This window comes from Numida meleagris, chromosome 3 (genome assembly GCF_002078875.1).
Source record: "Numida meleagris isolate 19003 breed g44 Domestic line chromosome 3, NumMel1.0, whole genome shotgun sequence".
Classification (NCBI taxonomy): Eukaryota; Metazoa; Chordata; class Aves; order Galliformes; family Numididae; genus Numida; species Numida meleagris.
In genome coordinates, this window is record NC_034411.1 from 20,673,939 (window position 1) to 20,700,355 (window position 26,417).

A 26,417-nucleotide genomic window follows, 5' to 3' on the forward strand; every position below is an offset into this window, starting at 1 on the left:
GTGCACACATCTCTGAAGGAGGTTTCCACCAGCATGGCATCCTGCACTTCCACCACTGAAAGGACACAGATTATCAGATGCTCCATAGCACATGACAAATTCAGCTTGGTCCTGCCAAGTTTTTGAACAAAACAGCAAGAAACACAAAATCAGGTACAGCAAACAAAGAACATTATTTTTAATATTAAGAAAAAATATATAAGTATATTTCAGTGCTGGATGAGTCAAGCCTTTATTGCTAAACCAGCTTAAATTAAAGCAGGTGGAAAGCTGCTATACTCTAACCAGTGAAAACACAAAATCAGTTTCACAAATGATTTCTCAGCATTCCAGTTACAGCAAGCAGGAGATTCAGAAAAGCTTCTTTTAATTAAAAACTTTATTTTTCATTACAATTCACAGTTTGTACATGGCAAGACGAACCCTTGCCATGTGGACATTCAGAACACTGTGCTGGGGAGACAAGGGTCTTTGTTATAAGAGCATTGCTCGGTGCTGTTTCATGGAACTTCTTTAATTTTAAAAGCGTACTCTCTATAAATGTTAACTGACTGATATTTACACTGAATTGGCTGAATTTACATATTAACTTATATTTATTAGAAAACAAGCTAAGCATCCAAAAACATTAACATTCATATCTTGCATGTTATCTAATGGTCAGAGATGCTGTAAGATTTGCCACTTGAATCATGCCCAATCAGCAAAGTCTCATTCTTTTTAATTTACACAGAGCCTAAATTATTCTTTAAGGCCTGTTCAATTCATGTTATGTACAGCCATGTTACAGTAGACTAACATAAGAAAAAAACGTAAAATTATCCATTCCATCCTGGATTTCTTCTGAATCTCATGTACACTTCTAAGCAAAATAGAGAATATAAAATTAATGTGTTTTCTTAAAACCAATAAAGAAAACCCATAGCCTGGCTTAGATCTGCTTCTCATCAGCCTATCCTGTCTGAACAATCATCAGTATTCAGATTGTGCTATTTCTCAGCTCTTCCTCATGCCTGCACTTATATTCAGAGCCATCTCTATTGGAAATGTATGAAGTCACAGTGATACCAGTTTCAGTCGCATTCCCACGTTAGTCACAGCTCCGGCACAGGCAGCCGCTGTACAGTGTGACATTCAGGAAAGCACTCCAGCAGGATTCCTGTGTAAAATATCATATGGTGTGTGGTGCGACTCGACTTAAGGAGGAAGTTGAGATCCTTGCCACAGAGCAAATATCTGGCAGAAGGTTTATGCTTACTGAAAATTGTTGTATTTTGCTGCAGTGTTTTCTGGATGTGGTTATTGGAATACAGCGATGAAAAGCCTCTCCTGCCTCTCCTCAAAACAGCCATCTTTATTTGCTCTTGTCATCTACCAAATAACTTAGTGATAGAAAAGCTGCTTTGTTTTTTTGGTACATCTGACACAGAGAAAAAAAAAAATCTGCTGAACACTGCTTGAGAAAATAAGACCTAAAGAGGGGTCTGCAGATTCTCCAAGTCAGTGTGAACAAGTATCAGCTGGACCTGAGTAAAACAAAATTCTACTGGGGAACATGTTTGCAACTTTCATAACTGCAGTGCCTTTGAATTCAGAGCTAAGGACATCATTTGATGACTGTTGAGTTTTGGCATTCATTCATGCTGGTTGGTATCTTCAATACAGACACCTTTAAAACACCATCATTTCAAGAAGAATGAAGGCTCAAATGAAATGCACTTCTCATGAGAAAAAAAGAAAAGAAAAAGAAAAAGAAAAAGAAAAAGAAAAGAAAAGAAGAAAAGAAAACATACAGGAATTGTAGAGGTTCTGGTTCTCCAAAAGATAAGGCACTGACAAAAATTTCTTAGGTAAAAGGCTGCATAAGAATTTCTTGCCATTTACAAATGTGTTGTAGTCCATAAGTGGTCCATTCCTAGGCTCAGTAAGGTAGACCCTGAAATATTAAGGACTGATCCCTCAAAGCTACATTGTTACCATAAACAAGTGTGATTCATTCTTGAGGCCATATGGCACATTAGGAGAAGTGAAAAACAGTCTGGGCAGATAAAGGCAGAAGACGTTGCGTGTTCCAGCATCTTTCGATAACAGAAGTGCCATTCATCTTTGTGTCTTTGAAGAGATGCGATGGTAACTCTGGACTGCAGTTTCTGTGGAACTCATGCACACATATAAAATGCTATTAGCATTGATCTTTGACAGGGTAGAGAAAAAAGGGTGTACGGCTAATCTAAGCCAAGAGCTTCTCGAGGACTGGGACCCAGCGTCACAGCTACTTAATATTTTCAATGACAGCTATCTCTTCCGCTGCACAGTGCGGTGTCAAACCATTCATGTAAATGCTGTCTGTCTTTGTTAGGGCTGGCAAGAGGTCCTTCTCACTGGTGAGATGGTTGACTGACAGGGTTCTCTTGCAGGGGGTCAGGTCTTGGTTGTGGTTGACAGCGAGCTCAGCAGAGAGCTTTCTTTTGATGGAGGTAGCCCGCTGGAACTTGTCATAGATCTCCACGCTCAGACGTCTTCGCGTTTCTTTGAACTCTGCGGTGACATTGGCTGTCCACTCTGCAGCGTGGGCTCGGAATTCCCCTACCTGCAGCAAAAACAAGAAAAAATAGGCAGCATAACATGGCTGAGGACTTTAAAGTCTTCATAGGCTTAAAAGCAATACAGCTTCGGGCTGGCTGACAGAAGGCTGCGGTGGTTGGCACAGATTTCTCATCCCATATACTTGCTGTTTTATTGACAGCAACGAAACAAGAAAAAATGATGCTCGAGTAATAGTTAATAGCAATTCTAAAAAAAAAAAAAAAAAAAAAAAAAACCAAGAAAAATCTTCTCTACTGAAATTTGTTATTGAATTACAGGCAGAGAACAACAGTGAGGACAGAGGGGACCTCCAGAGCCCTGACAGCTGCCCAGCTGGTCAGGGCATGCTGAAATCCCAGCAACCCAGGCTGTGCTGTGTGTTGTTATTTATGAGCACTTCTACTGTCTGTGGAAAGATCCCTAGGAGACTTGGCACAGAACTTTCTAAATTTAGACAGAAAAGCTTTTTTAAAAGAAAGCATCAGCTGCTGGTGTTCTCTTTCTTTGTGCTTGCTCAGACATAGTGCCAACACAGTAATAGCTTCAGCCCTGTCAGCAGCACATCTGTGTACCACCCTGCTTCCTCCAAGGTGACACGCACGCAATGGCAGGGTGGGACAGCTGGAGCTGTCACCACCCTCACCCCAAGGAAACACAGGCTGCCAGTCAGCACATTGCACTGTGTGCTATCACCATACAGCTGGAGGGTAGCATTTCCCTCTCGTGCATGGATATCCAGCCTGGTTGGCTGTAAGGTGCTACTTTGCACAATCATTATCATTAAATGAATGTATGTATGTATGGGAGCAGCCTGGTCTAGTGGGAGGTGTCCCTATCCATAGCAGGGGGTTAGAACCAGATCATCTTGTAAAGTCCCTTCCAACCCAAACCGTTCTGTGATTCTATGTCTGTATATCCCTGCTGTACATATGAATATTCCTGTCCTCTCACTCTAAGTGTCTTTGCCTTAGAGTCTGTCAGTCTACAGGCTGATCCACTTCATTAAAACCACTGTAACTTTTACCCACCATTTCTGCATTTCAGTGCTGTGAAAGCTGGAACACGCTGCGAGCCCAGGCTCTGAGGCTATGGCTGAGGAGGGTGAGAGAGGCAGCTGCTGTCACAGGCTCCCAAATTATCATCTTCCTCAGACAGGGTAGGCTTGGCATCTTACCCATATAATAGTCTGAACAATGGCCTTGTCAATTATATGCTATTTATATTTTTTCTCTTGTATTTCAATGAAACTGTTACTATATTAAATTTCATTGGTAATTAAAGAAAACACCTTTTGAAGATAATATCTTGTTATAAGGGAAAATGGAATAGACTGCTTTTCTTTAAATCTTGGCTCTGTAGGCAGCTTATTAGTTGGAACATATAGCACAATGAAGACAGACTGCTGATAAATATGACTCCAAAGAAAGGCATTCTAGAAGAATTAACCTTCTTAAATACATTAGTCTAATTCGTACTGCTCAGTCCAGAATTCCCATCATCTGCAAGCAAGCCTGAACTTGGTGAGCACAGAAATCAAATAAAAATAACAAAGAGAAATATGGGGCTAAGCCATCAGAGAAGAGTGGCCAAAGGCTTATTCATGCTTTGCAGTGCAGTGGAAAACAGGAATATAATGAAGGTAAAAAATAATCAGCTCACTCAGGAGTGACGGATTTTCAGGGAAAACTTTCTCCCTCCAGAAATAAAACAAAAAGCTCTTTACCCAGGGGTCATTTTATTACATTTGTCTCAGCTTCAGTGAATTACGCAGTTGACTAATGTGGATCCATTATGTGTATTTTCTAAAACAAGGATTATTATCTGTAATACACAGAGGATTCGCCCAGCTGAAAGATTATTAGTATTTAAATTGTGCAATTAGGATCAGACACACTGCATTTCAGATCTGAAAGTAATGAAATCTGCACTGCTGAAACATTTCAGCTGCTACACTAGTTTTATTTGTAGTAAACAAATAATAAAAGTATGATAAGCAGTATCAGTGCATTGACGCCCTGGGGCAGCTTTGTGCTGCTCCAAAGCTCTCCTAAAGGCAAGCTGCTCAAATTCTGGAGTATGATGCTGTCTAGGGGAGTAAAAAGCCCATATATGGGCTTCTATTCTACCCTGCACATTTGTAGCCCTGACCAGCTGCGTAATTCTTTTGCTCATGCACACATCTCTGCCATTGCACAGAGTCACATTCAAGGGATGTTATTAGATCAGTACTTTTAAAACTGCATCTTGGCAACCTACTGGAAGCCACAAGTGTCTTGAACTGCCTCCCTATGACCTTTCTAACCTGCTTTTTGGTAGTGGATCCAGTTCCCACTTCTCCACAGTTCAGCTGGCTGTGATTCTGACAAAAGCAAGTACAGGTAACGTTTAGTATATGCTCAGAACTATCTCACCACCTCGTGACAAGTCTTGTCTTGCACCAGGAAAGCTGCTCTATTTTAACTCGTATGTATGGGAATTATTCTGGAAATTTTTCAAACTGTAGTTGTTAGGATAGCCAATTACTAGGTTCTAATTAGATTTCTTTTGGGAAGCAAGTTTATGCAGCTAGATGAAGAACATCATTAAATACGCCTTTTTAGAGACAGACTCATGTTCTAATTAAGGTGATACGGAACATGAACATGGTGGTCTCAATCCTATCTGCCCGTATATCAGAGCTATGATGCTACTTGGCACAATTTCAATTCTATATTAAAATCACTGAAGGAAAAGAAAAAGAAAAATGCAGTACTGTTACTGAGCAGAATTGAAATACATTACTAGTAAAACAGAGGTAATTGGCACAGCATGAGAAACAAGGAGTTCAGTGCTGTGTGAACTATGTGTGCCCCAAATTATTGCTTTCAGCCCCTAGCTTTTGTGTGAACTAAAATGCACTCAAAAATGTTATCTTTCCAGAATAAAACTCTTAATTCCATAGCACTTACAGATTTAAGTACAAAAGGTCACATGAATAGAAATGTGTGGTTTTCAACTGCCAGTGAACATGAGCAACTAATAATTTGATCCCTCCTTCATCCATAGGGACCTTTCTGTATATGTGCCGGTTTGTTCTGTCCTTAGGGTATGACATTTCTTCCTACTGCATTTCAGCTTCTCTTCATCTGGGAGCTGACAGACGCAAAATGCTTTATGCAAAGTGATTGAAATGCCAGTTGCCTGTGCTGCTCAAAAAAAAAAATCTTAACTTACATACCAACTGTAACACTTGTTTACTTTTCTCAGATTCTCTTACCCCATTACAGCACACAGCTCGAGTTTCTGCAGATACCATAGCTGGATATCACGATACTAATGACAGCTAAATACCTTACTTAAAGCTGAATTGCATGACATATTTCAGAAGTAACAGGAAAACCACATCACAGTGATAGAAGTAGCACTAGTCTGGTGAAGCTGCTCATTCCTAACTTCCAGGGAACAGAAATGCCACCAGTAATGGGGCCTCAGTCATTAGCACAGTTCCAGGATTGACTTTCTCAACATCTAAATCCAAATCAGACTGCAAGATGTTAGATATCCACAGTGATTTCACAAGGAGCACCAACCGTAACCCGTTAATACTGTACTTTGAACATCAACAGCAGGTAGCTTTATTAGCCATTTATGAAGTAATACCCTACTGCCTTATGAGACCTGTCTTCGCTGGACTCAGTGACAAATTCTCAAGACATATGAACAAGAACTACATATATTCCACATCATAGCACAAATCATCATGAAAAGCTAGACATTTTTCTCTCGAGCATCATTCTTTGATTCAATTCACTGCCCAGTACAGACTGCCTGGCCTCAAGCTATCACTGCAGAAAGACCTCTACCTCTAAATATCTGTTGTAAGGTGTCTGTCTAAATGTGACATTTATTCTATTAGAACATAATGAGAAATAGCATCTGAACAAATATAAAACGTGTGTACTTATTCCTGTTAAAGCCACTTCAAATACATATATATACACCAAATATGCTGCACGAATTTTCTAAATGACTAAAAAGTTCCCAGACTATTGTGTACAGACCTCACAAAAAATGTCATTTAAAGATGAATCTACTGAATTTAATGGAACTAGAAAAAAAAAAAAAAAACATGGACAATAAATAAGCATTCTTTCACTTTTTCCGCCAAAAAAAACCAACCAAACAAAAACATTTAAATTAATATTAACCCGAAACTCTGGTCTAGGCAAAGCTTCTCAGCCAGTATCACTGGTGAGATCAACACCTTTCCTGTTGATTTTCATTACCACCAAGAAAAAAGAAAATTTGAAGATACTGAAGAATCTGTTGCATTCTTCAGTACATTTACTCCAATTCTTCATATTTGTCTGGAGTTTGGGAACCTTTCTGGACACTCTCTGAACAGACATCTGAGTAATCATACAAACAGAACTGCCCACCAGTCAGGAAGACAACACAACCTATTAACTGCAATCTGGACAGCACAAGTCACATAGTCATAACCCTTACATATGAATAGTCTGTACTTTGAATTAAGCCACTGCTGTGGTAAAACAGACAAAAAGCATAAACAAGTACCTCCTTAAATAGACCAAACTGAATACACACCGTTCTAAGTTTCCTTTAGCTTTGCTTGAAAAATCCCAATACGAAAGTGCAACCAGTTGATCTACTTGTGTTTACAGAGGGAGAAGGTAGATGTTGCCTGGAGAGGCACATATTATGTGAAATATCTGATATGCTTGGGAGGAGCTATACCAGCAAGTACCAAACTATAAAAAAAGATATATGTTGTGCAAGAAAACCAGACTAAACGTATTTTTTAATGGTTTGGGTTTTTTTGTTTTGTTTTGTTTTTGTTTTGTTTTTAAATAATTTTACTCCCATGTTATTTCCTTTGGCATACAGATCTCATACAATTTAGAATGGTCATAATGTTAGTGCAAACCAGAAAAAAAAAAGAATTAAATAGGGAGCAGCTGAGCGGGAAATATCCATCGGACTGCTTTTTAGAAAAAAAAAAAAGTGCCCTTCCTTACTGATACTCTTAATGCTGTAGCTGTTCCTCAGTATATGACTTCTAACATTTATGCCTAATGCATTCTCCAATTTTTCAGCTTTTTTTTTTTCCCTCCCAACTACTTTCCTGTTACTTAAGAATAACACATCCAAATAATCTCTCTATGATCTGCTACTCAGCGACAAAACTAGAAAGAGCATGTACGTGTCACATTATACACTTAGCAGAATAGGGTACATAACATTTTGTCTTAGCTTTCAAGAAACTCATCCAGCCTTCTCAGAAATTTGTCTCAGAATGTCCCACTTAAAAATTGAAATAATAAAAAAAATCAGGTACAGACAGTCTTGATGTATTTAACAATGCAGCTGCTGGGTGGGTTGATTCTGTAGGCGGGTTTGTCTCTCTGCCTTCTCACTTTCCGGCAGTACTGGGTAAGCAAACACCACTTCTTCCTGCCTGAGCTACTGCTGGCCACAAACGTATGTTCATTTTTGCAGAAGAGAAAAAAAAACAGGTTTGACAGACGTTTTTGACAGATATGTTGATTGAAGCCCATGCTTTTCCTGTATCTCATGAATTTATAGTCCAACTAAATAAATTCCTATCCCCAGCATATTGCTCTTAGTATTTCTAATTATAGCATTATTAGACAATATCCAAACCTCACTATGCTATAGCAGGGGTCGAGAAGACTACTGGCTACTTGTCTTTAAATGTAAAACAAGGCAGTAGCAAAACACAGCGGAAAGACCACAGGCTGTACAGAGATACCTAGGGCTGACCTTTCTTAGGTGTTTAACCACTATTTTCTGTTCCTTCATTCTTCCCAGAACTCAGCTCTGTAGGAAAGAACTCTTCCACACCAGATCTTTAACACACCAAAACTTAATTTCAAATTGAATGTCACAGATAATGCGTTATTTGCTCTCTCATTTGGTACCCCTGACTGTTATATGAAAACCTTTTTTAAAAGGCAAATACTGGAAGGGAAAGATTCTATTTTGTGAAATTGCTATCTTCTGGAATAACATTTAAATTACATAGACAGTGGTATTTTTGTAGACACAGTGGTCAGAAGTGTTCTCCCACTGGTAACTGGATTATTCAATCCTTCAACAAATAACATTTGTGAGTTCATTCCAGTGAGCAATGACTGTTTGGTTTCACCCACAACTTCCATGAGCGCAGCTGATGCCTTGGATGAAACAAACCACGTTAGTTAAAGGGAATGCAGAGAGCTCATGAATTTTGATTATTTTGTTGTAGAGAAGCATATATGGTGACATCTGTGGGTGTGTATTTTGTGGAGATGATGACAGATGGTGGATACAGAAATGGCTCTTTTGCTCTATCATGGTGCAATTCAACTAAATAGGAACAGGTAGCTTTTTTTTTTTTTTAAATTGACAAAAACATATCAAAATAGATCAGTCACTGGGCTTTTTTTTTCCCCCTTTGTTTACTTTTTTTTTTTCCAGAAATATAAACACTCCTATGTTAGGTACTCCCTCAGAACTACGCCTGATATTGTTCATAAGACACTTCTTTGCATAGAGTAATGTGTATATTTAATTATTGTACACAAACTATTGGCCTAATCAGGCTCCAATGCTAGTGTTTCATCTTGCTAATAAAATTTAAAGCATAAAGAATAATGTAAGCATCTCCTTTTTAATCAAAATCAGTAATTCTATTCAGTTGTTTCATCTACCTCGGAAAGCTATCCAACCTCTCTCAACCTGATGGGAGTGAATGACACCCACCTTTATTAACCACAAGAAACTATTGGAGCTAACATGAAGCTCTATCAGCTGACCCTAATGTGACTCAGGAGAACAACATGTATTCTCTGTCTATGCTCTATAGCCCATGACTTTGCTGCAGCCAGAAATAGAAAACATTTTGAGAATTTAAGTAGAAGCATAATGAAATCCAAGTCACAAGCAGCTGAAAGGCTCTGTCTTTTAAATTTCTCCCACAGAAAAAAAAAATGAATTCCATAAATTCACTGGATTTTATTTTTCCTCTTACAATGGTATGATAAAAAGAACGAAGAAAAGGCTGAATTCAGACTTTGTACAGAGTAGAGGATGGTCATTGTAACTTCAGGGTCAAGTCTTACCAAAAATTGTTTAATCCCTAAATTCCCAATGTTAACATCTGGGGTGATATTTTGTGAAATATTAGATCTCCACTTTAATTGTTCAACCTGAGTATTACAACTGCACTCATTCCCTCTAAAGGAAAGTATTCCATAATTTCTTCAGTGTCTTTTATCCATTATTGCAAAACGCGATTTCCTTACTGTCAGCAGAGCTTCTTGAAGAAGTGAGGTTATTCTGCTGAATTGGCTTTGTCTGGAGATTCTTCCACAAGAGAGCTATCAAATGCAAACTTATTCATGCTTGCTCTGAGATTATCATAAAAACAAATTTTTAAAAAAGTTAGTCAGGAATATTAATCATTAAGATGTGGGCTGAACAGATTCCAGACTAAATATCACTCTATCAATAGAGTTAAATCACAGAAACATTTGTCTCAGTAACTTAAAAGATCAATTACATCTTTTCTCAAAAAAAAAAAAAATCAAGATTTCCTAATATAAATTACGATAATCTACATTCAAGGAATCTTCATGTGTAATTAACTCTGAGAAATGCCACTGCTATAACCGATCTCTTTAATTAATTTCTATCTTATTATGAAGTGTAACTTGCTCTAGTTTTATTTTTGAGAATTGAATAGCTCGTCATTACCGTCTGGTTGAATTCAGACTGAACCGGTATCATTCCCAAACTGTCCAAGTCAGCGCAGTGAGGCAATGGGAGGCACTGGGGAAGAACAGGGTCAAGAGCTGGGGCTTGCAGGCAACGTGCCCATAGTGCCAGGCACAGAGTGCCACTCTGCTGACAGAGATATATCTGAGAAACGCTTCTGTTGTAATCAACACCACACCAGCATCACTCTGGGACCTGGTGGAACTTACGCAATAACAAAACAGCCATCACTAAAAGGCTTTTTTATCCTCAACAAAGAGGTGGGATACAAACATGGACCACACCAACACAGTAACAATGTAGATGTCACTTTTCTGTGTGCGATGAATCTGAGGCTAAGTTAAGCAAGCACCGTGTGTCAGAAGTACAGAAAGCTCAGGAAAGACATCTCAAATAATGAAGTGTCAAATCAAATCAGCAGATTAGTTCTCTTGGGACTAACAGAAAAAAACACATCCTTTCTTATACTTTACTGCATATAGTACAACAGTGTACTTGTAAAAGAATGATCAATACAGAAACTCAGTACTAGAGTGTTGCTATAGCGGGACCTGGAACACCACCAGGGTAGCTTACACTTATAGCTTTAGCAATGAGATCAATTTTCATTCAAAATCAGGTCAGCCATTTCTTTCTTCCTTCTTAACCCTAATCACCACTCTAAATATGTGTCTGAGATTAAAAAATGGTTACGGGGGGACCGTAATACCATCTTGTTTTATTTTGTTGGGTTTTTTTTTTTTGTTTGGTTGGTTTTTTTTGGTCCTGTTGCTACTCAAGTTTGAGAATATTTTATGACCTAATATTTTATGTTCTTCCCCATCTGACACAAATTAGTAGAAAAAAAACAATTTTTTGAATGTTGCAATTCTTTCTCAAATACATATTTCTGTATACTCTTAAACCTAAGCAGACTTCTCTTTTTTGCCATTTTTGTAGCCCTCTGTACTCCTCTTGCACGTTAGGCCACAGAGCTAGGGACTGTTTTCCAGTAATATTCCTTTCAATAATATCTGTAGCTGTAACACCGTGTTCCTACAGAAATTCAACAACCGCCTGCTGGCACACCCTAGAATTGTGTCACCCCCATTAATCACTGCCTTTTAAAAGGATTTTACTTGCAGTTGCTTTCACACTACAACTGCCTCCCACAAACATTTCTCCAGTTCAGCACTTTCTAGGAACAGGCTTGTACAAAGTCAGTCTGCCCAATCCTTTGAACTTGTGAACAGATGACTGTTAGCACTACTAAAAGTTTTTTTTTTTTAAGCACTTTGTTGTTGTTGTTGGCTTGTTTGTTTCTGTGAAAAAGAAAAGCCCCGAGATGTTTTCTTTTATACAGGCTGCTCCATCTTGCTTGAAGCAACATGCAGTGGATCAGCAATGGTCTCACACCTTTGTATAAAGCCTCTGACCAGCAGGCTGAGGAGCTATTCTGATCACCTCCACTTCTAACTCAGTGGATGTCTCATATAACGGCAAGTGCAGGATTGCAAACTCTTTGTCACTGGAAGAAAATCTCAGTCATGCACCCTGATTGAGCAGGCTTTGAGGCCTGTTTGCCTGCAAGGACAATGCAATTCACTGAGATCTTGCAAAACCATATCTCTAGCAAGCTAAGACCATTCATTTTGCAGTCAAATAAGCACCAGAGGTGTTGCCAAATCAGAGGTGTAGAGTACTACAGAGAAACGAGGAAGGAGGCCAGGGAAGGACAGAGAATAAAGGAGGGAGAGAGGGAGGCCAGTATTTTCAGCAGAGTGGCTCGGCTGCTTTGTAAAGTCAGACTTGAATTTTTTTTTTCTTTTTTAAATATACATACAATAGTACAAGACCGAGAGATACCATGCTACTCCGTGTATACAATCTACATTTAGGATCTTCCCATGGTGGATGAGAGGTGGATTCACATTCCCTTAAGGCTGTGACCCATATGTTTATCCTTAAGCTATAGTAAAATGGAAAGACAATAAATATTACAGAGTGCAATGATATCCATGGCATCATCATGACAAGCCTAATTCTGTTTTGACAGATGTGAGTGACAGGCCTGCAGCTGATGCCAAGGAGATTAAACAGAGTGATGATTCAGAGGAATCAACTTGTTTATAAATACTGAAGATAACACTTGCCACTTGAATTTCCTGAAGAAGTGAATATGCTATTTTTTATGAAGTTTTAGACCTGGTCATTAAAGAGGGATCCATGTCATTCAATTCAGAAGAAAGACACCGAGCATGAAAATCACTTGTCCAAACAGAGCTAATATCAAACACTCTTGATATTCAAATAAAAGAACGGGCTTGTAGAGGATGCAATTCATCTCGCACAGTTGATGCCTTAAAATGAAATGGATCATGCTAGAAACACTCATTTCCTTGCACTAAGTATAAAGGCAATGTAGATGACTAGGTCAGAAGTTGCTGTCTACAGCGGAGATTAATTCCATCTTCATTGATTTGAATGGAGTCTGGACTTGTGTTTAACAAAGAGTACTGGAAGGCCGAGGGATGCAAACAATTTTAAAAATGAGAATTTGAAATGTATAGCCTAAGTGACTAAGGTTCTTGCTTGGGCAGGCATTTTTGCAGGACGCACTGAGATTCAGAAGCTGCTGCATACTGAGGTAAAAGAAAATGCGATGAGGAAAAAAAATCCTGAAATTTTACCTTTCAAAAAGACAGACTAAAATCAGAAGACTTCGTAAGTTCTGAGTAATCAGAGCACAGAGAATAATGAAGAGGAGGGAGTTTATGGCAAGCTAGTATAGCTAAAGCTGAACTTCAGAGACAGATCGCCTACTTATGATTATAGCACACAGCATGTTCCAATGACTTTCTGACACTTCATCTATCTTACTGCATGAACTGCTTCCAGCAGCAGATCTATGCTTCTAAAACTCCCACTTCTGTCTCTACTTGTCTTTCACTTCTCTCCTCATCACATTCAAAACTCTCAGGAGTATTTCAGGAACCAAGGCCACCTGAGCAACTGGAAGACATCCTGATGATTTGGATTTTAATAGCAAAACACAGCATTATAGTGGATCAAAGATTATCTGACCAGATTTATCTTTTTTTTAATCTCAGTTCCATTTGCATCTGACAAACGTTTTGTCACTATCCTGAAAAAAAAAAAACACGTTTTTTCATTTGCTGAAACAGTGAAATGCATTATTACCACCAATCCCTATGTGAATCATTTTTAAGAGCAATACAGCTGCATTTGTAAAGAGAAACGTGAACAGATCTACAGATATTAGGTGATAGCCATGATCAACATGTCCATTTCTTGGAATGTGGAGGATTCCTTTCACAATATATACTCTACATTCACACTTTTAAATTATATTTTACTTTAGACTACATGAAGAAGCACAAAGGAGATACTACTACTGCCTATGAAAACATGTCAAATAACTCAGTTTTGGTTGTTGAGAGGAAGGAAATAAAATGACTTCTAAACACTTGCATTCTCTGTCTCCATTCTGGCTTCTAGTACGATTCAATAAACTTGCGAGGTTATCTGCCTTCAAAACTGGACCACTGAAATCAATGCTATTAATCACTACTGATTGATTTGCTCTCTTCTGTATCTGATAGGAATAAGCTTGTGAAAATTTTCACATTCCATATGAAATATATTTAACTGTTTCAGTTCTAAAAGTGCATTCATTATGATCCTATAGATTTTATCTCAGTTTTTATTTCTCAGTAGATTTCAGTATAACATCGCTTTCAATGTTGAAGTCTTCTTCTGGGTATAATGAGCTATTCTTCCCAGCAACTGGTAGAAAGTTTCCTTTAAAAAAAGAGAAAGTAAAAAGGCATGCTTATGACTAGGATTTTCCACTGCACTTACTTCTACTATCTGAACTACAGATAAGTTCTTCTGCTGTAGTCTGCACCCACAGCATCTGGAACAGACCATCATAAATTTAAGCTTAACTGAAAAAACAGGCAATACAAGAAATTTAGTCTCCTCTGACTTCTGCTGGCACAGAGGAGACTAAATTTCCACTGAACTGCTTTGGCTTCTTCACTTGAATTTTCCTAGACAGATAACAAAGATGAGCTGAGAGCAGCAGTTTTTAAATCATAAAATGCTACTTGTAAGGTTAACACAATGCTTCTGTTAATCAAGCAGTTAATCTGTCAGCAAAATGCAATATACTTGTACACAAATTCCTTTCTAAAAATTAGTGCAGAATCCAGAAATCATTTTTCATATTTTCTAGCTAGCACAAAGATTGTGTTGTAAGTCTCAGTCATTTCTGATACTGTAGCATCTATTGCCAGAATATTTTCTTTCTGCTACGGATTTTCTCAGACACGCTTGAGCAATGGGTTAAAAAGCAGGGGAGCACTTCTGAGCATCAGGGATATGATTAATTGAACAAATGGTACCAATTATGTTATGTCTGTCTTTAATCTAACCTAAAACACACGAGACACTTGTTTACAGCAAAGTCCTGAATACCTGCATCAGCCAAGAGAATTTGGTTATATCTGAAGAATGAGGTTTTCCTTTCTGTAGACAAAATGAATATGTTTGTTTAGGCTACAAAGGTGAGAAAGAATGGAAAGAGGAAATAGGAGATACATTCCTGGTGCCTGAGGAAAGAAAGTTTGGCGTAGCACTGTGCTGCACAACCTGGCAAATGGAGTTTTGCTTCATATAAATAGTTTTATATTTTGTATGCTAAAGAGGCCCACGATTCTATTCATGTTTCTCTAAAGCAATTCCAAAATGAGTCTACATTGAAATAGCTACAGTATAAAAAAAAGCACAAGACACTATGAAGTCCAAACTTTGTTAATATATTGTCATTATGATAACATGGATAATGAGAGATTCTAAACAAGATTAAAATCCTCAGTGCTATGTACAATTATGTAGTCAGGATAGCATCTTATCTAGATATCTTACTGCCTAATAGGAGAGCTTGAGAAAAGTGAGATTAAAGACCAAATTCATTTTAGGAAGTTGTGTGAAGGACTAGACTGTTCCACTTACGTATGAGGAAGGGCAACAGAACCAAGCCTGAGCAACGCATTTTTCATAGTCCCAAGTTACAGTGCCTTAGTCATAATACTATTTTTTCCCAAGAATCTAGAAAATAAATTCAGTTTAGGAAATGCTCCGAGCTGAGAACAGCTAAACTCTAGGAGAGTGCGCTAGGGAAATACTAAGCATACTTGCCCAACTCCTTCCTCATGTAGAGGGTAGAATGGCCTAGGTGGACTTGTTTCTTAAGCACAAAATAATAAATTAAAACGACACAAGCTAATGGCATTTGAAGTCATCTGCTGGTTTCCCTGCAGGCCCTGTAAATAATACAGGTTGGGCGGTAAAGTTGCCCGCTGGGTATATCCAAAACACAAGATTGTGATCCAGCAAACTGTTGAACTTGCAATTAAAAACACTTACGTGATACATGCTGCTTCAGATTTGTGAATGTCACTCGTAAAGCTAGTTGTGTAAGGCAAACTATAAATATCCTTTGAAATTTGCAAAGCAAAAGATGAGTTCCCATACTCATTAAATAAAATGGATCAAATAAACATTTGTTCTGCTTCAGAGCTACATCCTCTCATTATTTAGCTTCTTTTTTTTTTAATTGGAATAAGTGTTTATGAAATTCTCTGTAAAAATGTGTTTAGAAAAGGTCTGCTACATCACACTCACTAGCTGTAAGAGCTATGAGCATAGCAAATAGGCTGCCTCTCCCTACAGACCTCACAAAATGGGTTTACTAATCCTGCCCAAGTGCCCAGCTCACATCCTCCTGCCCACCACCACCACCACCGCTCCCTCTGGTCAGGCAGAGGCAGGGACCCTGAGAGATCCAAGGAGCCTATAACAAGTAAAGATGCATAGGCACAAACTACCCTTTATAGTAAGGTCTTTGGGAACTCAAGGTTTGTCAAGATTACAGGTAGGCATTGATGGTGAGCCCTACCAGCATATTCATTCAACAACAGCAACAAAGATTCTTTATATGTGAGTAACACAAATGAACTGATACGTGCAGAGGAACTGAAGTTGAACCAGAGGGAAATAATATATTGTTTTAAACAAAACAAAAATATTTCTAAAGCTTCTAGTAAAGCTCAAACTGTGCTAGTTGTAACCAAAGAAAATTTTATTTATCCTCTAACATTTTCAGAAGCCAGAACATTTTGTTAAGTGACAAAATTTAAAGTAAAATATTATATCATCATTTAAATGATAAATTTTTACAAGTAAAAAATATATTTTAACTGGAAACAACACACCTTGCTACAGATAGCTATGCATGCAGATGAAGATAATCTAGTAAAATACACCCAGGCACATTTAAATAATACATTCTAATACTTTACAAGATAGGAAAGATTTATTTTCTTAGTGCTATAAAATGGTGAAAGGTATATTCAGTATAAGTTTCTAGTGTTTTATTATTTTTTTTCCTGTGCTTGCATCTCATAGAGAAACAAAGAAGAATAATTTTTGTCTCAGAAATTAAGGACTTCATTCTACCATTTAGAATAATTCTTTTAGAAAATCTTCTGTAAGTCAGGTGCAAATATGCATACACATTTAATTTAATACAGTTTACCTAAATCTATATGCAGCCATGCAAAAAGCACATTATGTTTCACTAGACTGCAGTAAAGATTCCATTTGAGCTATGGCATATACTTAGTACAGAAACAGCTTTGTCCCATTCCCTAAGAGCAGAAGGGGTTATACGTTCACCTGACTTATAAACAGAGTTTTCATAAAGCAATATTTCTTATCTTTCGGAAATGTTCTTACCTCTTCTTTTGTCTTTTTTGATATGACTCTTAGCCAGTCTCCAATCATGCTGAGAACAGCTGCAAAGTAAGCAAGCCCAACAAGGATCCAGAACCACACCACTGGCTTATAAAAATCTAGGTACTCAATATCTGATCCTCCTGAAAAACAATGAAGTTAAAAATAAAGCACATTTAATTGGTATAGGTGCAAAACTATTTTAAAATTAATTCTTTTCCAGAAGAAAAAAAGTTGTATTTCTTCCATTTTCTTACCACTGCAACAATTTATAGCAAAATATCTCATTGTTAAGACATCGCAATCTAAATTCAAAAAAAAAAAAAAACAGTTTTGAGATCAGCAGTAGTATGCTCATCATACACCGTGGTTCCTAGTCTTTCAAATAATGAAAACGAACACTGAGAAATTGATTCAGCTTTTGAGATATTATTATTTAAGGTGGAGGTCGTTATGGACAGCCTGAATTAAAGAATTTCCCACCTGCCCCAAATATGCATGCTGTACCAAACTTGAAGTGCTGTTCTGCAACATGTACTACATTCATTTGCTGAGAAATCCGACTTTGCAAGGACTTAGAAACACAACTCCATTACATGAGCCCTTTAACCCTAGTAAAGAATAGTACCAGCATTAAGAAGTGCCCCTGTTGGGCAGTCAGATGCTGCCATCTCCATTTTACGGTAGAAGAAATCAGTCTACAGGGACTTAAGTTGAACTCAAGAAAAATGTGGATAATATAGCTGGCAGCTGAAGGCAGCTTTTTTGAATCCCTCTGCCATAAGAACTTTCTTCCTTCCAAGTGTTGAAGTAAAAAAAAAAAAAACAAAAAAAAGGATAAATTTCAGTGATGCTGTAATGGAACTTTTATGTCCAACACAGCTATAAAGAACAGATGCCTAATTTTCCGCAAAAAAAAAAGTTACGTTCATCCAGAGCTCTCAGACAACACAAACTAACTCATATTTCACATCCCACAGTACAATAAAACAAGCCTTAAACTTGCAAGTCAGCTATACTCTGGCAAATAAAATCATACTCTTCGTTTGGGTTGCTGCAAAGAGAAGTTTAATTTGTATATCTGCCCACTGAAAAAGCCAAAGGAAAATGCTCTTTACCCCCTTTCATGGCAAATAATGGTTTTCCTTGCAATTGTTATCTAATCATCATACTGGTTACAAGCAAATTTCACTGATTGTTATCTTTGTGAGGAAGCCCTCATAGACAGAAATTGTTTTTCTCATGTCAATGAGCCTTTTCATCAATATAAAATGCTGAGCAGTAGTGGTTTATTTAACTGCCTAAGAGATAAATCAATTTGCAAAGAAGATAGGTACTTAGCACCTGCGCAGTCACAGGGCAGTCTGGAATAGAAGACAGCCAACCTCCAAGTTTTAGTTCATCGCACTTCAAGGCAAACAAAATACCAGATAAAGCAATTTGTTTATGGCCACCTCATATCAACCCAGTGTAACAGGATTTACCCACGTCTTTCCTCTGCTGTCATTCAAAAAGGTGTTGATTACCACTATACTTCAGAGTTCTGTCAGGAGCCAGCAATGAACCATACTCCTTGGTTCACATTCTTCATACGTTCATACAGTGCACAAGGAAGTACAATATAAAGTATCTACTCAGACTTCTTATTTCTGGAGTAGAAAGTTTATAAAAGGAAACTAGAGATCAAATATATCAGTCTGCAGGCAGCGATTCCTTAACTACGTCAATCCAATTTGTTTACAGCAAGGTTAATTACCAGGTCAGGAATTAGGACATCTTGGTATTCGATTAACATCTTTCTTTGCTTTCTGACCAGGAGATGGCTCCATCTAGCCATGCCCAACGGAGTTTATCTTTCCAAGTTTTGCAAGGGGCAGTCAAAACACTCTAGAAAGGCTTAACAGCTGTTGAATTTATGAATTTTAAGGACTCCTTGGTGAGTTATCAATTTAATGGAAGACCAAGGAGAAAAAGATCCATCTAAGGATGTTTATTCTGAGACAACTTAGAATACAAAAACTATTACATAGATTAAGTAAATAGTTTTCCTTTATTCATGCCACTCTTTTCCCTATTCTTTTTACAGCTAACTAACCAAAAATTAGTTCTGAGGTCTTGTTCATGTTTTTGCTTCAAAACTAGAAGTAGAGAATAGAAAAAGCCCTAAGTACCTTAATTCCATATTAGCAAAAAAAACTTCTGGTTCATTCTAAACTTGGCTCTCCAGACCAGAAAAGGTCATTATTATTTTTTTTTTAATCAACAGTACAAATTCTTGGCATAGAAACTTCAAACACCGCTGAAATCAGGCATGCCCAGCCCACAGCCTGCATGCAGCCCAGCCCAGTTCGCATTGTGGCCACTCCCTGCCCCACACCATCATGGTGGTGGCTCTTCCCACTGAGCAGCCTGGCCCAGCCCCAGCGTGCAACTGTCACTCCGCAATAACCAAATATTGCTGTGTGATCAGCACCCTCTGGGTGAAACCAGTGCACTGTGCACAGTGCAGTGCTAACTCAAGTTATGGCAAATAAGCTCATGCATTTTGATTCACTGGCTAAACACAGCCCTGTGAACTGAGAAAAATATGAAGCCGTGCTTTCCGTTTTGAAGGAATTTGAGAATAGGTTTCAAGATTGACTAAAAAAATCATCATTTTTTTGGTTTATTTCCAACACCATTTTCAGTCGGCATAAATACATTAGCTGTGAGTTTCCAAATGGAATGTATAGAGTTGCAATTAAAAATTTGGTTATGTCTCTTTAACAGACTTTTATAAACCCTCTCAACAGAGAGAAATACTCCTCACAACTTATTCACGTCACTACTTTTGGGCAGTACATACGTTTGTGAACAATTATTGTCAAGGATGAAACACAGAAAAAAGTAATATTTCATCAAAAATCTCTGATGAGCACCTTGAGAGCTCACTGAGAACTGCAGCCACTGCCATCAGACCAGCCTGGTGCGCTACTGTCACAAAAACAGGGTCACGTAGCCCACTAGTTTTATGTTTGTTACTCTTTTTTTTTTTAATTAAAAACCATTAAATATTTAAATAAGTTTTCTTACTTATATACATTAACTAAAGTATATGCTTAACGGGGGCTGCACTGAAAGTAATGCCTTCTATTTTATGATGTTGGCCCACGACATAAGAGATGGATGTTGGTGGTATGGCAGTAGAGTCTGAACGATCCTGACAATATCCCATTACTTGTTGTTGCCATATGACAGATGGCAGCAGAGGGGCACTCTGACAAAACGGCTTCTGATGTGGGAGGATTTATGAAGCAAAAGTGTACAATTGAACTCCTCCATGCAGAACAAATGGTACCAACTGACATTCACCACTTGCTGAACATTTATGGAGTCCCAGCAGTGGATGTGAGCGCAGTCAGGCAGAGCTGGGTGGCACATTTCAGCAGTGACAACAGCAGGTCACCTCTGCAGATGCAAATGTTTATGAGCACAGCATGCAGGCTCTTATTCATCACTGGTGGTGGTGACCATTGAAAAAGGGGAAAAAAAAAGTCTTTTGTAGCTGAGTTTGCTCTATTAAATAGTGTTATTGTGCTCTTTGTATCTGTTGTAGTTTCCATGGAAATAATTAGGAGGGATTATTTTCAGACCAACCTTTATAGATGGGGCCCTAGACAATTCCTCTTCACTCAGTGCAGTCCAGGCAGCCAAAAGGTTGGCCAGTCCTGACTTAAATGAACGTTTAACAAGCAGCCATCCATCAGTCAATAGCTTGTCCATCAGTCATGACGAACCTGGCACCGTAAGCAGCTAGCATAATCCAGAAACTTCATTTGTCCCACTCCAAAGAAACATGGAGGTTTGACCCTGCAACTTGAGAAGAGTTACCTCCAAGGACTGCAAAAAGTGACAGAGAAAGGCTAGCTTGTGCAGAAACCTGGAAAATCAGCATGCTGGGTACAAGAAAATACTTCACTGTCTGCAAGAGAGAATATAATGTTGGCCATAAGCTACTTGATACCACTCAGTAGAAAATGGAGAGATACTTCAGAATATAGAGCACAGCTATAAAACACCCTTTCCATGCTGTCCTACCCAGAAATCAAGAGAGACATTGCACACTGACTTCAGCTTAAAGCAGCCTGCATGGTTCACACAGACAGCCCTTATTACAGATGTGAAATACTGTGGTGACAAAGAGTACTTCTGAATGCCAAAAAGACAATGCCAGGAGAGAGCACAGACTCCGGATTGCTATGACAAGTAGGTGAGGTGTTCCACTTTGGCGACATTAAATAAGACTAAAAATCTATCTGTTCTACAAACTGAATCTGCAGACAAGCAATTCAGTGCAGACCCAGATAAATGTATTTTAACATGGTAACACACGTAATTCAGTTACAGCCCAAAACAGTGAAAAAGCAATATGCTAAAAATCACAGATTAAAGGAAAAAGAACACTTTAATTGGACTTAGGAATGTTTTCTAAAGTGAGACTCTGCTTTACTTGCTGCTTAACCTTATGATATAATATCATTATGCCCCACTGTGAAAGATGCTACTCATGCGTTATTAATATTTCTGACCTCTTAGGCATCTAATCTACTTTAAATTGGATAGTCTAGCAGTTCTCTCTTTCAGAAACATTTCCAATACCTTTCAGTTTGAACTGCAGTTAAAGGATTTATCTGCACATATGAACAATATATTGTCATGTTATACGTATTTTGACTTCATTGCTGTCTTCAATAGGCAACTTCCTTACACTAAAAAAAAATGACAAGACATGAAAAACTCTTACTTTCCTCTTTCACAGAACATTAATAATACAAATTTGAATTTTCTGAAGTATTAAAGTGGTTTCCTTGAAAACAAGAGATGTTTGAATCATCATGTCACAGTTTTCAATAGAGCTGGCTGTTCCTTTAGAACAGTTTCTTACTTCTGCGTGTGTGTGTGTGTAAAGTTCGAATAGTAAACTTTCTTCAATTACAAAAAAATTGCCTGAATAATAATAATGATAAAATACAGGAATTAAAAAAAAAAAGTTAAAAGTTCAGCTCCCATGCCAAAAAATCAACCCCAGCAACCGAAAAAAAATCAATCCATTTTAAAAAACAGAAAAAGATTAAGTTTGTTTCTTGGAATAACGTGCATGTATTTTCTTGAACTTTCAATACAAAACCTCTTCACCTTTTCCCTCCACACTTGCACATTGAATGATCCGCCTTTTATGTCTGCCTTAAGAACTCTACTGCTGGTGGAAACTGCAGCTGAAATTTCCAGAGGCTGCAAATGACAACCTAGATCCTCAATGCAAAAAGGGATGTTTTGTTCTTCTGTTCCTGGGAACAAAATGCTTGTCCTCCAGTATCAATAAAAAAAAAATTATAGAAAAACTCAAAAACTGTACAAAAATTTCTGTTACAACAACCAGCCCTACAGCCTTTAATAACATTATGTTCCCTAATCCCGAGCTCCTCTGTTGGCTCCTTTCTCATACATCTATTTGGAAACACTCTCCTTTACTTCCTAAAAGTTCTCCAATGCTTTAAATCCAGTGGTGCCAGGCAGGCAGCAGCCCATTCCATGTTAGTGAAAAGTGACAGATACTGGAAGAAATCTCTTAACACCAATACAGATTATCACAACCATAGCATTCCTACACTGGTCCTGAAAACATGGTTTTTTCTCTGGGATGAGGGTTCCCAAAAAGATAATATGATAATTGCCAAAATATTTTGAAGTTTTTCAATCATTTGGAATTTTGTTTTGTTTGAGGGAAATTTATGAAACGAAATTGACACAGTTGTGAAATATCCCGTGGAGCTCCAATATGTTACAAGAATTGCCAGATATTTTATTTTTTTCCTAGAAGCCCATTCCATTATAATTGCAATTTGAAGTGCTACTGCCTACCACTCTGTTTTAGTTTTGACTGTCATTTTAAGTGGAAGAAGGCAATTTACACCTCAAATATTATTTAAGAAACATGCCTTTTCAGCCAAGAAAATCATAAAAAGAACTAAATTAATGCCAGTGTGAGGTTCTTTTTTCATTGTATTGCCACCTAGGCATTGAGAAGGGGACTGATGTAGAATTCTTCCTGCTTCATGACTCACCATCAATAACCAGGGCCAAGAAATGTCACTTTCTAGAGCCACAACAAATTCAGATGCTTCTGTCAGATGAAATACTTGTATTCTACCAGGACAACCTACCCTACAGCCTTTTACACCATTACATGTTTCTACATTTGCTTAATCTCCGTTTAAGGCACTCAGCTTTTCTTAATTTTTGAGTGTGTTCTAGATGAGGTCTGTAACAAAACACAAATGACATTTAGTGTCTACAAGGTAGATATGATTTATCTAAAAGAAAAACAAGCAGGTCAATAATCATAAAGTAAGTTTACTGATTTGTTAACTTGCAAAAGATTCTGCATGCTTTCTGAAAATTAATAAGTAAATCTGGCCCTTAAGATGAATGTTATCAGCTCTATTGGGTACTTGCAGCATCAGTTTTTCTTTTAAAATAGTTTAACATTTGTGCACACTGATGACTGTAAGCTTCCACAGTGCGAACTACATTTAGTGAATATACTACCTATTTATCAGGATTGTTATTAACTAGATTTTGCTGGAAGGACAAGAAAAAAAAAGAATGTTTTGAAGAATCCATCATAGAATCATTTGGGTTGGAATGGATCTTAAAGACCATCTCATTCCAAGCCCCTGCCATGGGCATGGACACCACCCACCAGCTCAGGCTGCTTGGGGCCCCTTCTAGCCTGGCCTTGAACACCTCCAGGGATGGGGCATCCACAGCTTCTCTGGGCAGCTTTCCTGTAAGCCCCTTTAGGTACTGAAAGTCTGCCATGAGTTCTCTTCCGGCAGAACAAGCCAAACTCTCTCAGCCTCTCATCATGGGAGAGATGCTACAGACCTCTGATTATCCTTGTGGCCTCCTCTGGACCTGCTCCAACAGGTCCATGACCTTCTCATGGTGGAGGCCTCAGACCTGAGCACAGTACTGCAGGTGGGGCTTTGTGAGGGCAGAGCAGAAGGGGACAATCACCTCCCTTGGCCTACTGATCACACTGCTTTTGATACAGCCCAGGAGACTTTCGGCTTTCTGAGCTGCAAATGCACACTGCCTGCTCATGTTGAGCCTTTCCTCAAGGAACAACCCCAAGTCCTTCTCCACAGGGCTGCTCTCAATCCATTCTCTGCCCAGCCTGTATTTCTGCTTGCAATTGCCCTAACCCAGGTACACGACCTTGCACTTGGCCTTGAACTTCATAAGGTTCACACAGGTTCACTTCTCAAGTCTGCCCAAGCCTCTCTAGGTGGTATCCTTTCCCTCCAACATGTCAACTGCACAAATCAGTCTAGGGCCTTCTTATCATCTCACGTCAGAGTACATTAGTCCACACAAAGAAGATGAAAATTAATGAACTTATTGTCAACTTTGTCTCTGACAAAATTCAATCCACTGGCCACGTTATCCTCACATGATGATAGAGGTGGCCTCAACCTGTTCTCTTGAGCATCTTCATAGCAAATATAAATCCAATTCCTACACACCGAAATTCTAAGTCAATAACATTTCAGTATGAATACAAGTCTTGTGGATGTTGCTCTAAAAGGAAATTGAAAACATTCACAGCATTTTGATAGCACCATTACAAAAGAATTTTAAAATTAAATATATGCTTAAAGACTATGAAATGGCATGAGGTATAGAACATAATTCAAGGGCATTCAGTAGAAAGAAAATGTGTTTCCTGGTAAAGTTTAAAAACAGACATAATGTAGAAACAAATTACAATATCAAGTGGTCTACAAATAGAAATCTGCGGAAATTTTATAATGAGTAATGATGAATGTACTCAGTGTTCCAGCTAAAGCCAAGTGGGCCATTTCACATAATGTCTTACAGTAAATATCACTAGGCCTTCATACACTATTATTTTTGTTCCCTGCCATGCATGTGCCCCACAGGAGAAGAAGTTCAGAGCACCCAGACTCTTTGCTTTGAAACAGCATAAATTTTTTATTTGATATTAGTCAGAATTTGTTCCGAACCACAAACTCCTGAAGACAAAAATCAAAATAAGAAAAACAATATGAGGAAGGAGAAAGGAAGAAGTCGGAGACATTCAAAAGATATACAGAAGCATCACAAAAATAGTTACTAGGAGCTACTCAGCCTAAGACCCAAATGCTGGGTGCACTTGGACTGATGCAATGGCAGTAACTTCAGAGGGGACATGGGAGAAGCCCACACCATGTGGATGTCTGCTAGCCATGCTTCCCTCCAGTGAAATAGCTCACTGATATCAGCCCTACTCTTCTCTCCTCATCCCACTGAGGATTTCAGTGGAAGTAAGATCATTTCTATTGCCTCTGCCTGACGCAAAGGCTCCAGAACTGGGAGAGAGGCACCTCTCAAGTGTTGGTTATATCATTTATGGGCTGTGCTAAACCTTATTCTTATATTATAAAACACATGAAAAGATGAATATATAGCAAACAAAGCACAGAAAGGTACACAACAGCAACAGAGAAATTCAGTGGTAGAAGCAGAAATCTGGAAAAACATTTTGAAAGCCAAAGATGCTCACAAAAAATGTGTTGTATAACAACGCAATGTGAGACCCTAAGGGATTCCTGCTAAAGTAAAAATATTCAGCAGACTAAAACACCATAATTATTCTTGTATACCTCTCAATCTCTAAGGACAAAAATTATCCAAAGCATCTTTTTGACGATACAGCAGAGAAAAAGAATTAAGAAGATGCATAGAGAGAAACAGTTTAACTGTCCCACCTCCTGCCTGTAGCTTGCCACAGGATCTAAGGTTCTTCAAAGGACTTGAGAAAATATGATTAAGAGAAAGGCTAAAACACCTCCCCCCGCCCCTTCCCACCCACAGATTTAGGTCTGTACCCCTTATCCACACACACACACAAAACAGGATATATATATCTTATAATGTTTTGCACAGTGAAAGTTATGAGAAAAAAATTACCTGCAACATAGTCACCGAATCCAATGGTAGTTAATGTGATAACGACAAAGTAAATTGCATCTAGTGTGCTCCACCCTTCTATGTGCTTGAATATAACTGCAGGAAGAGCAACAAACAGCACGCAGCCAAAGAGTATGAATATTATTGTTGAAATAATGCGAATCTTTGTCTGACTCACGTTCCATTTCTATGGAGGAAAGGGAAGGGGAAAAAGAAGAAATTCATTGTTAATAAAACTG

General features: G+C 38.2%; 1 protein-coding gene across 12 annotated transcripts in view; it reads right to left on the reverse strand.

Moving 5' to 3' along the window:
• KCNK2 (potassium two pore domain channel subfamily K member 2) overlaps window positions 362-26,417 on the reverse strand; it is a 130,825-nt gene continuing 104,769 nt past the window's right edge. For 11 of the 12 annotated variants that reach the window (XM_021390037.1, XM_021390034.1, XM_021390038.1 and 8 more), the window contains 3 exons: window positions 26,179-26,365; window positions 17,167-17,306; window positions 362-2,590 (listed from right to left, as the gene is read on the reverse strand). In XM_021390037.1, the coding sequence (XP_021245712.1) occupies window positions 2,273-2,590; window positions 17,167-17,306; window positions 26,179-26,365 (645 nt within the window). In that variant the 3' untranslated portion in view covers window positions 362-2,272. Of the gene's footprint in view, window positions 2,591-14,050; window positions 14,167-17,166; window positions 17,307-26,178; window positions 26,366-26,417 lie in introns of those variants that run through there. The other variant, XM_021390043.1, reaches the window with a different exon arrangement.